Genomic DNA, 13403 nt, shown 5'->3' on the forward strand with positions numbered 1-13403 from the left:
CCTCAGTTCACTTTCTCAGAAGGAAGGAAATTAAATCTGGCATTTTAAGAAAGCATTTTTTTTTTTTTATCTGTCTCAGGGTGGGCTGGGTGCAAGTAGGGAGTAAACACTTGGAAGGAAAAATTCTGAATTTGCACAGTTGGAAATGAAAGATGGAAAGCCTTTCCACACCTAGATGCTGGCCAATTCAGTCATTTCAGCAGCACAGATACAGTGGGACATCGGGCCACACGAAGCCTTGACTAAGAAAGCCCTCCGAGGCCCCCCCACTTTTCCCAGAAACACGGGGAGCCACGCTGGAGCCGTGGTGCTGGAGCGGAGGTGGTTCATGTTTCCCTGGGGTAGCCTGAATTCCCAGCCTAGTGACGTTGGCCAGGCCTGGCGTTATACTCAGCCTCCCTTCGCGCTCTCTGTCCCCCGCAGGCATCTTTCTTTGTGGTGTACAACATGGTGACCACAGAGGTGATCGCGGTGTTCGAGAACACGTCCGACGAGCTCCTGGAGCTCTTCGAGAACTTCTGTGACCTCTTCCGGAACGCCACCCTGCACAGCGAAGTCCAGTTTCCCTGCTCAGCTTCCAGCAACAACTTTGCAAGGCAGATCCAGCGCCGGTAAGCTGTTCCACCGGGCTTACCAGGCCTCATTTTTCTTAAATTTTCTTCATTTGTTGCTGTGACATCAGTAGTCATTTACTTCAGAAAACCATGCGACAATCTTGTCCTCCATTCCATATATCCATGTCATCTCCCCTACAGAATTCTCTCCTAATGTAACCTTTTGTGTATCATCTTATCATACTTTGCTGCATCAAAATATAATGTACATATAAATTAAAATTATTTTTTTTTCTAGGGAACACATTGGTCTAAATAAGCCGTGGGCAAACTACGGCCCGCGGGCCAGATCCGGCCTGTTTGAAATGAATAAAACTAAAAAAAAAAAAAAGACCGTCCCCTTTTATGTAATGATGTTTACTTTGAATTTATATTAGTTCACACAAACACTCCCTCCATGCTTTTGTTCCGGCCCTCCGGTCCAGTTTAAGAACCCATTGTGGCCCTCGAGTCAAAAAGTTTGCCCACCCCTGGTCTAAATGCTCAATTTTATAGTCTTCAAAAATCTTTTGGTGGCGGTAAATGAAAATGGATCCATTATCGGTTAGAAGAAATGTTTCAGAGAAAATAAGTTATCAAGGATCATGAGTCATTTAAGAAAATCTTTGTCTTGAAAGGTATAGAGATCAAACTAAAACAAACGGAATAAAGAAACAACATGTGGTGGTGACTGAAATAATTCAAACCATAAGAACAGCAACATTCCTAGAACAGTGACGCTTTAGAAATTTAAAATTTCTTAGATATAGTTGAAGAACTCTCCAAGAAAGTAATGTAAAAAGATAAGAGAATAAAAATGGGAGAGAAAAGATGGAAAAGAAGCTAGAGGATTTGCCCAGGCGACCCACTATCTGGCTAATTCCGGAAGGATTAATCAAGAAAGTGAAGGGCATGTCATCATGAAACTTCGAAGCACTGGGGATAAAGAGAAAATTGTAAAAATTTTCAGAAAAAAACATCTCACATATAAAAAAATAAGTCATCAGAATGGCATTGGACAGACCAGTCACAACATTGAAAGCTTGAAGCCATTAAAATCCTGCCCTCAGACTTCTCCAAAAAAATGACTCCTAATTTAGAATTCTAATAATCAATGGAGCAAAGACATTTTCAGACATGCTGTCTCAAATAATTACCTCCCATGCCCCTTTTCTAAGGAAGCATCTAGAAGATGCATTTTACCAAGAAACACAAAAGAATGGTGCTGTTTGACAGTGGAGAGCAGCAGAGAGAATTCCAAGGATGACGGGAAAGGGAAGTTCCAGGGTCACAGGCCAGCAGCCAGATACCGACCACACGCACCGGGCAGTTATATGCATTTTAAACTTGTTTGTAGAGTTTTTTTTTTAATAATTAACTTTTCTAAAGTAATGTTCCCCATTTCTAATTCCGTTCTCTGCTAGCCAGGCTTGTGCTATGTGCGAGTTCTGACTGCGGTCAATATCCGGACTTTCATTGACAGAATGAATTGTTTTTAGACATCCGTTGGTCATTTAAAAAAAAAAAAGTGTGTCCGCAAACACAGCCTTCATCACGGGTGCTTTCTTTCAGGTTTAAAGACACTATTGTGAACGCCAAGTATGGGGGGCACACGGAGGCCGTGCGCCGGCTGCTGGGCCAGCTCCCCATCAGCGCCCAGTCCTACAGCGGCAGCCCCTACCTCGACCTGTCGCTCTTCAGCTACGATGACAAGTGGGTGTCCGTCATGGAGCGGCCCAAGACGTGTGGCGACCATCCTATCAGGTACAGCGTCTGCAGTTACCCGCTCGTGGTCCAGGGCCCGTCCTGCCCGCTTTCTCTCTCTCTCTCTTCTTGGGCATCGTTTCATGTGATTGTGTCCTCCTACTCGTGGGTTGAAGTGGAAGGGGGCTGTTTCTGTGATGTGGTGGGTGCTCTGGTCACATAGGCCGTAGTCTCATAATGAACAGCTTCTACTCTGCTTCTCACCAAAGCACCCACTCAGGTACGTGTTTCCCTTCAAAGGTATCCAGGGCAGGAAACCATACTTTCCATTCAGTAATCTAATGCCATTTCATAATGATGTTTATGGCTCAGCCTTTGGAGTTTTATCCAGCTCAAGTGATAGCATCCCCCCTGTTACCTACTGGAAATGATAGCAGGGACAGTATGGGGAACAGGAGGTTTTAGAGAAACTCAGCTTCCTCATTTTGGGAGTTTGGGGATGTAGATTGGAAATGTACTTGTAAAAATATTTCAGTATTATTGCTGGAAGGGTGTAGCTCGCCTCTGACAGCCAGTCCCTCCCTCATAGACGCCCGGTTCACAGACCCACCTGTCTCCACGTCGGGAGCGAGTGTTGCTCTGTGGGCTGTAAGGGTGCTGGGGGCAGTTGTCACCATTGTCACTGGGGCTATTTCAGGGCAGCTGGTGTGTTCCTGGCGCTCAGAGATGGAGCGTGAGCCTTTTTCACGTAGAAACAGTGCAGTTAGTATTTCATAATGCAGCTTCCATGTGTATAAACGAGGTTTGTATACAATAACTCTGTACAGTTGATCACCCCAGTTGCAGTCCAGTTCCAAAGCCCAGTTGAAATTTTTTTATTATGGAAAAATTTAAATATATAAAAAATAGAAGAGCATAATAAGCCTCCACATACCCATCACCTCCCTTCAGCAGTTATCAGCTCGTGGTTAGAGTTGTTTCGTCTTCCTGCCGCCACCTACTTTCTCCCCTCGCGACTTGCCACCCTGGGTGATTCTGACTTAACCCCCAGGTGTCACAACACTTCCTCTTAAATATTTCAGAATGAATCGTTAAAAGATAGGGGCTTAAAATACAACCGCATTACCACGATTTCATCTGGAGAAGGTGAGCAAAACTTGATTGACAACCCCAAATACCGAATCAGATCTCACAGTAGCCTGTTGTCTCGTGGGTATTCTTTTTACAGTTGGTTTCTTCCAAATGAGGATCTACACAAGGTGCCTACACTGCCTGTGGCCACTGTTTTTTTGTCTTTTTTATTCTGTACATTCTGTTTCCCTCTCATTTTCCTGGCAGCAAAAGTGTTGAGGAAACCAGGTTGCTCATCCGGTAACGTCCCACACATCCTAGATTTTGCTCATTGCATCCCGGGAGTAGTAGTTACCATCTTTCTCATTCCGCCATGTTCCCTGTAAACGGATAGCTAGATGTAGAAGCTCGGAGCTCACTTTAAATTATAAGCCCGTTGCGTGTGGGGACTGTGTGGGTGAGGTGAATGTGCTCTCACACACTGAAAGCACGTAGCGGGTCTCATTTGATGTGGTCAGATGGCATGAGCTACCGCCCTCTCCTTCCTGACCTCTCGCCTTTCCAGTTGGGAAAGTTAACCTAACAGACACACCTGGAAATGCCATCGCTCCTGACTGACGATGTGGTCAGATGGCATGAGCTACCGTCCTCTCCTTCCTGACCTCCCCGCCTTTCCAGTTGGGAAAGTTAACCTAATAGACACACCTGGAAATGCCATCGCTCCTGACTGAAAGGTTTTTTCTTGTAATTCTTTTTTACTTGTAATTTAAAACGGGAACTGTGAGGATACTAAAAGCCCAGGAAGAGGTAACGCCAGGACACCTTATTGGGCATTCCATTCTAGTCTTTGCCAGCATGCACGTCTGCATTTCACAGTTGTAATGGTGGTCAGCATGATACTTCGTAGTCGGCTTTTACCTTATAATGGGTTTCCATGTTGTTACATGGTCCTCACAGTTACATGACGCATGTAATGAGGGCCTATTATTCCATCGGGTAGATGTACCGTACTTAATTTCACTGTTCCCCTGTTACTGAGCATTTATTCTCTTTCTGCTTTTTCCCCGGTAGAGCTAATGCTGGAGTAGCCATCTCTATTCATGTCACTATTTACTTCATTTAAATTCTGAGGTCATAAATTCTTGGAAATGGAATTATTGAGTCAAAAGGATATGAATATATTTATGTCTATTATATATTTGCTTCCCAAAGGGGGAAATAGAGTTATTTAATTCAGGCTCTTCATTTTCTAGAAGAAACCCTCAATTAACCCTCAACCCCGCTGATCATCTGTAGTTCTCACTACCACAGGGCACTTACTTTGCATTATGGGTATTTAAGAGCTGGGGCGGAGGGAGCACCTTGAGTCTTACTATATTAGATAAAAAATTAAAAACTACTTAGTATTTTGTTTTTGTGTGTGAAAAGAAGAGTCTCCAATAGAGTCTATTCTCTGTAAATTTAATAAAAGAATTTATTCTTAAAAACAAAAAACTCAAATATGAGTGTAGATCTGCATTGTCCTCTGTGGTAGCCACTAGCCACACGTGACTATTGAGCACTTAAAATGTGGCCAGTCCAAGGGGAGGTTTGCTCAAGTGTCAAATGCATGTCAAATTTCAAAGGTTTAGTCCAAAAAAGAATGTATAATATCTCATTAATATATTTTATATTGACGGTAGATTGAAATGATATTTTGGATGTCAATATTGGATTAAATAAAATATATTATTAAACTTAATTTCACCTTAAACATTTTTTAATGTGGCTACCTGAAATTTCAAATTGCATACTAGTACATGGCTCACCTTTCATTTCTGCGTGGACAGTTTTGGGGTAGATAGCTTTGGGAAAGGGGGAGGCTGTAATTAGGGTTGTAGCTAAGGGCTGTCTTGGGAAAGAGAAGTGACCCGTTGGCTTAGGACAACATAGTAAGATTCGTAATCTCCCTGCCCCTGAAATGAGTGACCAGATGCGGGTGATTTTGCAGTTGTGATGAGCCGGGGCTGGTGTAAGGGGATTTCCTGCTGTGCACATTTCATGGTGGTGGTGAGTATCTACACCGTCCTCTCTGTCTCTCTCTCTCTCTCTCTCGTTCTGTTTAGGTTCTATGCTCGGGACTCTGGTCTGCTCAAGTTTGAGATCCAGGCAGGCTTACTGGGCCGCCCCATCAACCACACAGTGCGACGCCTTGTTGCCTTTACGTTCCACCCCTTTGAGCCCTTTGCGATTTCTGTGCAGAGGACTAATGCTGAGTATGTCGTCAACTTCCACATGCGGCACTGCTGCACGTAGGGGCCTCCCCACAGCCAGCCTCCCTGGTCTTCCAAGACGTTTCCCTTCCCGTCTCATGGACTAAAGCACACGCTCCAGACGGGCCCGTGGACCTCAGATGGGGAGGGCTGAGGGGGGAGTGCGGGCGGCTCAGCCTGACGGAAGTCTTTATTGTGTAAAAAAAACTACTGATTGTTTTAGAGCCCTCTTGCTTTTTCCCTGTGGGAATGTCCAGCACTAATTAGGTTCAGTTATTTCTGTTTTAATTTGCATTTTATTGCTATGAAGATGAGAGCATTACCCCCTTCGGGCCCCTTCCTTGGCATTATGTCTGCATTCTGTAGCAGGTAACTCATGTTTACTCGCGAGAACTGTGTACACCCTTTCTACTTCGCCAACAAGCAGGGCTGTCTTTATAAGAAAACAGAATAAAGCCTTGGTATTTTCTTACTGAAATATATCCTGCTTGATGACTGCCTTATGTTCTGATCTCACCAAATGCTTTTCAAATACACGGGTTCCAGGAAGGACTGTGAAAGGCGCCAGAGGCCGTGGATCCAGCAGCTGCTCTTGGGAGAAGGAAGTGTGTGTGCCAGCATGGAAGATAGTCATCTGCCAGGATTGCTTCCCTCCCTTGGGTTTTCTCCGGGGAACTGCTACAGCTGCAGGGGCTGGCGTAATTGCATGTTCTCGCGTGGAAGCATGCGCCCATCTGGGCCGTCTGTGCCGTGCAGGTGGGAGAGAGCAGCTCTGTGGCCACAGCAGAGACAAACGCTGTTTAGCACGTACTGCAGTTGGGGTAGTGGGAGCTGGCAAGCGCCAGTTGTCCCTCGAGGGATCAGACTGGCTCTTCCTGGACGGTTGAGCCATCACAGCTGCCCTGCAAACACCTGCCGGCCCCAGCCTGTCACATTCTCAGCTGTCTCCTCCAGAGGGCTTGTCAGGCTGTTAGGTTTCATCTTCATAACGTGCCCATTGTTCATGTAGCAAGCTTGCCGGGTGACATCTGAGTGTGATGGTAGCTTTGGAAGGAGCCATGGCTGCAGACAGCTGGCCCTGAACCCTTCAGCAGCCACAGCGACTTCCCTGGGGACCTAGGAATGGGAGAGGAAATGCCAAGCCCCATCAAAACATTTTGGCCGATTTCATCATTGTCATTTAGTTAGTACTCAACACAGGATCTGACCACCTGTGTTCACCTGCGAGGAGTCAGGTAGGTGCTGTGGCAAGATGTTGAGGAGAGAAATAGGCGGATGAAAGGAATTACCATGCAAAGCAGTGAAAGCCCCAGTACTGTCTGTAGGAGCAGTGGAGGGATGAGGACGAGGCGAGGAGGAAAGCTGTGCTGGGGCGGGGTGCCCCTGGGTGAACGGGAGTGCAGTGTGTGAGCCCGGGCGGAGGACATTGCATGGAGATCCAGCGTGTTCAAGGGCGGGGAAGCCTGCAGAGCGCTGACAAGATTGTGGGGTGGCAAGCGCTGGGAAGGGGCTGCAGCACGGGCTGGGGTGGGGGCCAGGGGAATGGGACTGAGCCTGAAGCGAGGCCTGTGCACGGGCTCAGGCCTTACGCAGTGGAGGGCAGGGGAGGAGTTTCACAGAGGCAGCTCGCCAGTCTAGGAAGACGGCTTAGAGGGAGGAGAGTCTAGAGCAGCGGTTCTCAACCTGTGGGTCGCGACCCCTTTGGGGGGTCAAACGACCCTTTCACAGGGGTCGCCTAAGACCATCGGAAAACACATCATTCCATATTGTTTTTGTGATGAATCACTATGCTTTAGTTATGTTCAATTTGTAACAATGAAAATACATCCTGCATATCAGATACTTACATGACGATTCGTAACAGTAGCAAAATGACAGTTATGAAGTAGCAACGAAAATAATTTTATGGTTGGGGGTCACCACACAACATGAGGAACTGTATTAAAGGGCCGCGGCATTAGGAAGGTTGAGAACCACTGGTCTAAACCAGTTATGATCGTCCTGTACTCTTTGCTAGTGACGAGAATTAGAGCCAGGACAAAGCCAGCCGGCACGAGGGGTTAGGTTAGCAATCACGTGACTTAATTCAGGTCAGTGCTACCACGCGGTAAAGGTTCCTGGGACTTTTGGGGCAACATTTCTCTGAGCACACAGCCCCCCATTTCCCCTATCCCGCACCCTACGATCATACTCGGGAAGCCTTAGGGTGAAGCGGACCCTCTCGATGGCGGAATGAAGGGAAGAACCCGGACCACCGATGGCGAGGGTGACAAGCTCCCGACCTGGGAGCCCGGCTGCCATCTGGACTTCCAGGTCTGTGAGCAGTACGTTTCCTGCCGTTGAAGGCGTTGTGAATCGGGCTTTCTGCTCCCGGCAGTGAGAGCAGATCAGTAGGTGCAGAGAGAAAGGCAGGGTCCCCAGGGGAGAATCTCAGTCCTGAGTCCCTGCTGCTCGGCACCAGCTCAGTTCCAGTTGTCAGGAGACCCGGTGCTTGATTCCTGTGCTGGCGTTTCTGTAAGATGCCTGCCTCTCCCACGGTCCCGGCACCCACACCGGAGCTGGCCTGGAGGTTTCTTGTAGCTAAAAGGACTTAACCTGAAATGGGAGATAAAGCGCTCGGCCTATGGAGTACTTGACCCACGTTAAGTTCTCAACTCCTACGTGTTTGCTTATGTTAACGTCGTTTCTAAAGGATTCAAGGCTGCTTTCAGTCAGTCTGGCATCTTCTCTCCACAAATGTCCAATGGATCTCAAGGATCTTTGGAGAAAAAGATCTTTGAAACAAAAATGTTTTTTGTGTTGTTTTTTTAAAAAATATGTTTATTGATTTCAGAGAGGAAGGGAGAAAGAGAGAGATAGAAACATCAACGATGAGAGAGAATCATGGATCGGCTGCCCCCTGCACGCCCCCCACTGGGGATTGAGCCCGCAACCCGGGCATGTGCCCTTGATTGGAATCGAACCCGGGACCCTTCAGTCCGTAGGCCAGTGCTCTATCCGCTGAACCACACCAGTTAGGGTGGAACCAAAATGTTTAAGAAAAGCAGTAAGCCGAAACCGGTTTGGCTCGGTGGATAGAGCGTCGGCCTGCGGACTAAAAGGTCCCGGGTTCGATTCCGGTCAAGGGCATGTACCTGGGTTGCGGGCACTTCCCCAGTGGGAGATGTGCAGGAGGCGGCTGATCGATGTTTCTCTCTCATCGAAGTTTCTAACTCTCTGTCTCTCTCCCTTCCTCTCTGTAAAAAATCAATAAAATATATTTTTAAAAAAAGAAAAGCAGTAAGTTTGGGGGCCTATATCTTCCAGATGCAAATTCTTCCCTGAACCTCTCTCCGCTCATCCCTACTCTTCCGGGAGCGGACTTGTCAGTGATCCGTGCAAAGCTACTCGGGACCTTTGAGAAGAGAAAGGTTCCCTTTAAATTGAGCAGAAGCCCTTCCATTCAGAGTCCTCACAAACAAGCACGGCATAAATCAGTGAAAACCCTAAATTAGATAATTTTTAAAAGAACGGCGGCTTCATTATTTTCAAGTACACAGAGTCACTCCATCTCAGCCACGAGTGTGCCTTTGTAGAAGCCCTTTGGGACGTTCCTTAATGAGTAGATGATAATTATTGCTAATCAGCATAGCGGCGCTCTGCAACGCGTGCTCTGACAGCAGCGGAGCACATTAAGCGATTTGGATGTTCCAGGGGGCAATTTTGTTTACAACATTAATCTGCTCGGTGGTTACCCTTTATAGCTATAACTCTCTGTTGTTTTTAAAAAAACAAAAAACTCTGCCCTGACCGGTTTGGCTCAGCGGATAGAGCATCGGCCTGCGGACTGAAGGGGCCCGGGGTCGATTCCGGTCAAGGGCATGTACCTGGGTTGCGGGCACATCCCCAGTAGGAGATGTGCAGGAGGCAGCTGATCGATGTTTCTCTCTCATCAATGTTTCTAACTCTCTATCCCTCTCCCGTCCTCTCGGTAAAAAAATCAATGAAATATATTTAAAAAAACAAAACTACCCCCCACAAAACTCTGAAGCCTCCATCACGGAGCATTCGATTCTGAGGCAGACACGATGCAGGCGGCAGAGCAGGCCGCGGGTTCCTCGCCCAGCGTGTCCTGGTGGAATTAGGGGAACGCCTCCGGCCTGCAGTGAGCCTGGTGCACCCCCCGGGCTCCCTCACCTGCCAGCCGTGTCCTAAGGACTTCACTGAGACTCAGTGTCTCCCCGTAAAACAGGGACAGCTTCTACTTTGCAGGGTTGACGTGGGCATTGAGTGAGTATGAATGGAAGCTCTTTATACAGCGAGGGCTCCAGACGGTGAGGAAGGCGAGCTGCCTTCTCCTTCTCTCTAGATCTCTTGGCCTCTTTAGTGTCACAGAGGGTGTGCGCGCGACCCTCGACCCTCCTAGCAGCTCTCCATCCCCTGGGAGCCCAGCACCATAAGCGCGGCGCCTCTCCAGGCGCAGCCCCTGCTCACCCACCCGAGACCGGCGGCCTCGGAGGTGGTGCCGTCCTGCCACCCGCACACCCCGGCTGTGGGAAAACCCGAGCAGCCCGGACCCCCTTTGTAGCCAGACGCATTGGCCGGCGGGAGCTTGCTCTGCGGAGAGCTTGTCGTCGCCGATTGTGAACGTGTATTCAGAGCTCACGGTGGCCCCGAAGCTGTGCCGTGCACCTCACAGGGGAAGGGGCGTCAGGGCATCGATTCTGAGATGCATTTTTATTTTGTTTATTTATTTACTTAATTGATTTCAGCGAGGGAGGGAGAGAGAGAGAGAAACATCAATGATGAGCGTGCAGCCGTGTTCAGTATATTCTCGTTGTTATGCAAGCAATCTCTGCAACGTTTTCATCCTGCACAACCGAAACTGTACCCAGGAAACAGCAGTTCCCCAGCCCCTGGGAACCACCGTTCTGCCTTCCGTTTCCGTGCATTTGACTACGTTGGGTACCTCACACGAGTGGAGTCACACAGCGTTTCCCTTCTTTTGTCTAGTTTATTCCACTGAGCATAAGGCCCTCAGGGGTCCTCCGTGCTGGAGCATGTGTCAGAATTCCCTTCCTTTTTAGGCAGAATCACATTTCATTGCGTGTAGGACCGCATTTTGTTTACCCTTCCGTTCATCAAAGGACATCTGAGTTGCTTCCACTCCTTGACCATCGTGACGAGTGTGTCTATAAACACGAGTGTGCAAATATTTCTTAGAGATCCTCTCAGTGCTTTTGGAAATGTACCCGGAAGTGGGCCTTACTGAGCTTTAAGAAGTGGCTACCCAGTGCACTCACCCGCAGCCGTAGAGGGGGTACCGGCAGACACTGCGGGCCCGTTGAGTTGACTAGTCTGAGGCCACGGTTTTGACTTCAGCAGCCTCCCGGGGGCTTAGCAATTGCAGCCCGGCCCCCTGAGTCTTGCCTGGCGCAGGCAGGAGGGGCCGGAGCAGGCGTGTGAACCCGCTGCGCCCTGCCTGCTCCTGCCTGCATTAATTCGGCGCATTTCTCTCGCTCCCCGAAGGAAGAGGCGCTTCGGCAACATTTAATTAGCAGCCAGGAACATGCTTTCCCAGGGACACGATTTATTTCTCAGCCAGCTGTTGCCAGTTGCTTCCCAGCGACATGCAGCGCTCACATCTGATTGCTTCTCCCGGCGAGGGGGGTGCCTGGCCCACCTGCTGTCACAGCTGGGGGGGTGGGGGGTGGGGGGTGTGTGGAACCCCAGGTCGAGGGCTGATTTTCCAGAGGAAGTGAGTGATCTGAACCGGTTACTCCTGCAAAGCCAGACACGGTGCTGAAGCCTCTAGAGCAGCGGTTCTCAACCTGTGGGTCGCGACCCCTTTGGGGGTCAAACGGTCCTTTCACAGGGGTCGCCTCAGACCATCGGAAAACACATATCATTACATACTGTTTTTGTGATTAACCACGATGCTTTCATTATGTTCAATTTGTCACAATGAAAATACATCCTGCACATCAGATATGTACATGACGATTCATAACAGTAGCAACATGACAGTGATGAAGTAGCAACGAAAATCATGTTATGGTTGGGGGTCACCACAGCATGAGAAACTGTATGAAAGGGTCACGGCATGAGGAAGGTTGAGAACCACTGCTCTAGAGCCTTGAACGCCCTTGCCCACCCCTCTCCTTGAAGTTCATGATTAGAGCCGGCAGAAGGAATGCCACCAGCTGCAGCACAGACCGCAGCCTGGCCCGGGAAAGTGCGCTGGGGTGGGGTGCAGCTAGGGAAGAGCCTCGCCCCGCAGGAGGCAGAGCCTGCCCCTCAGAACGAGGGTGTGGGGGGCCTTGGGCCGCTCTGGGCCAGGGGAAAGGAAAGCCTCATTTCAAGAGGCCCGCCAGCTGCTCTGGGCTTCCAGGGGCTTCAGAAAGGGAGAGGGAAGGGCAGTGTGAGCAGTGGCCCTGCCCTGGCCCTGCCAGGCCTCAGGGCATCTGAGCGAGGGCTGCTCAGGGACCAGACTTCAGACCCCCCTCTTCCCAGAAGCTTCTGCAGAGGCTGCGGCCAGAGCCTGTGGGAGGAGGGGCTGCTCAGTGACATGCTGCGTTCGGCATATGTGAAGATCTGTAGGACACCCTGCTTCTTCATGTTGCCATCCGGAGGCCAGTCCCCCGTAGGGCCCCTTCGGACTGAGCACGTGAGCCCCCGGCTTGCGCACCCATCACCCGTCCGGTGGCCTGTCTCAGGGGTGGCCCCTGCGCCCTCTCCGTCCGCGGTGGTGATGAGGGGCGCCTGGTATGTGCTCATTCGTCTGGTCCACAGGCATCTCCTGAGGTGCTTCTGAGCATCAGAGGCTGAGCCTCGGAAAGGTGTGTCTTTGCACGTCCCCAGTTGTGGACCAGAACGGGCAGCGGACACGGAGGCTGGAGGCACTCTCCCAGCCAGAGGCCCAGGGACCTGCCCGACGGTGGGGCCAGGAAGGCTTCTGGCAGATTCTCTCTCATCGTTGATGTTTCTATCTCTCTTCCCCTCCGTGTGTGTGTACACACACACACACACACACACACACACATACACATACACAGGCTGCATGTCACAGACACACACAGGCTGCACGTCACACACACACACACGTTGCATGTCACACACACACACAGGCTGCACGTCACACACACACACAGGCTGCATGTCACACACACACAGGCTGCATGTCACAGACAGACAACACAGACACAGGCTGCATGTCACACACACACACACAGGCTGCATGTCACACACAGGCAACACACATACACAGACTGCATATCACACAAACACACACATACAGGCTGCATGTCACAGACACACATACACAGGCTGCATGTCACACACACACACATGCAGGCTGCATATCACACACACACATACACAGGCTGCACGTCACACACACACACACACACACACAGGCTGCATATCACTCACACACACACACACACACACACACACACACACACACACACACACACACACACACACACGTCTGGCCCCTGACTGACACATGGGTAGAAAGCGCTGGTCAGTTGGCCCGGCATCTGTTCTCTCAGGGCCACACGGCTTCGCCCTGGGTCCGGGCAGGTGAGTGTTTGAAGGGTTAACCGGGCATTTTCAAGCCCATCTCCCCGTGTCTCCTGTCTCCCGTGGTGAGAAGGGACTGCTTTTCCCATTTCCGGCCAGGCCATGGGGAATGCAGACCCCGCTCGGGCTCCCCTTCCAGCTGCTGCCGATCGATGAGGTGAAAATGGGAAGCCGCCACCTCTCAGGTCCCCGCGGTGCAGGCAGAGGCCGCCTGCCTCAG

General features: G+C 49.9%; 1 protein-coding gene across 3 annotated transcripts in view; it reads left to right on the forward strand.

Moving 5' to 3' along the window:
* The window catches only part of DET1 (de-etiolated homolog 1 (Arabidopsis)), a 42412-nt gene extending 35294 nt beyond the window's left edge, over positions 1–7118 (forward strand). For 2 of the 3 annotated variants that reach the window (XM_015569129.1, XM_015569128.1), the window contains exons 3-5: positions 424–611; positions 2166–2357; positions 6167–7118. In XM_015569129.1, coding sequence (XP_015424615.1) covers positions 424–611; positions 2166–2357; positions 6167–6629 — 843 coding nt within the window. In that variant the 3' untranslated portion in view covers positions 6630–7118. Of the gene's footprint in view, positions 1–423; positions 612–2165; positions 2358–5473; positions 6103–6166 lie in introns of those variants that run through there. The other variant, XM_006771745.2, reaches the window with a different exon arrangement.
* Positions 7119–13403: the final 6285 nt, after the last annotated feature.

The sequence above is a fragment of the Myotis davidii genome, unplaced genomic scaffold (genome assembly GCF_000327345.1).
Source record: "Myotis davidii unplaced genomic scaffold, ASM32734v1 scaffold164, whole genome shotgun sequence".
NCBI lineage: Eukaryota > Metazoa > Chordata > Mammalia > Chiroptera > Vespertilionidae > Myotis > Myotis davidii.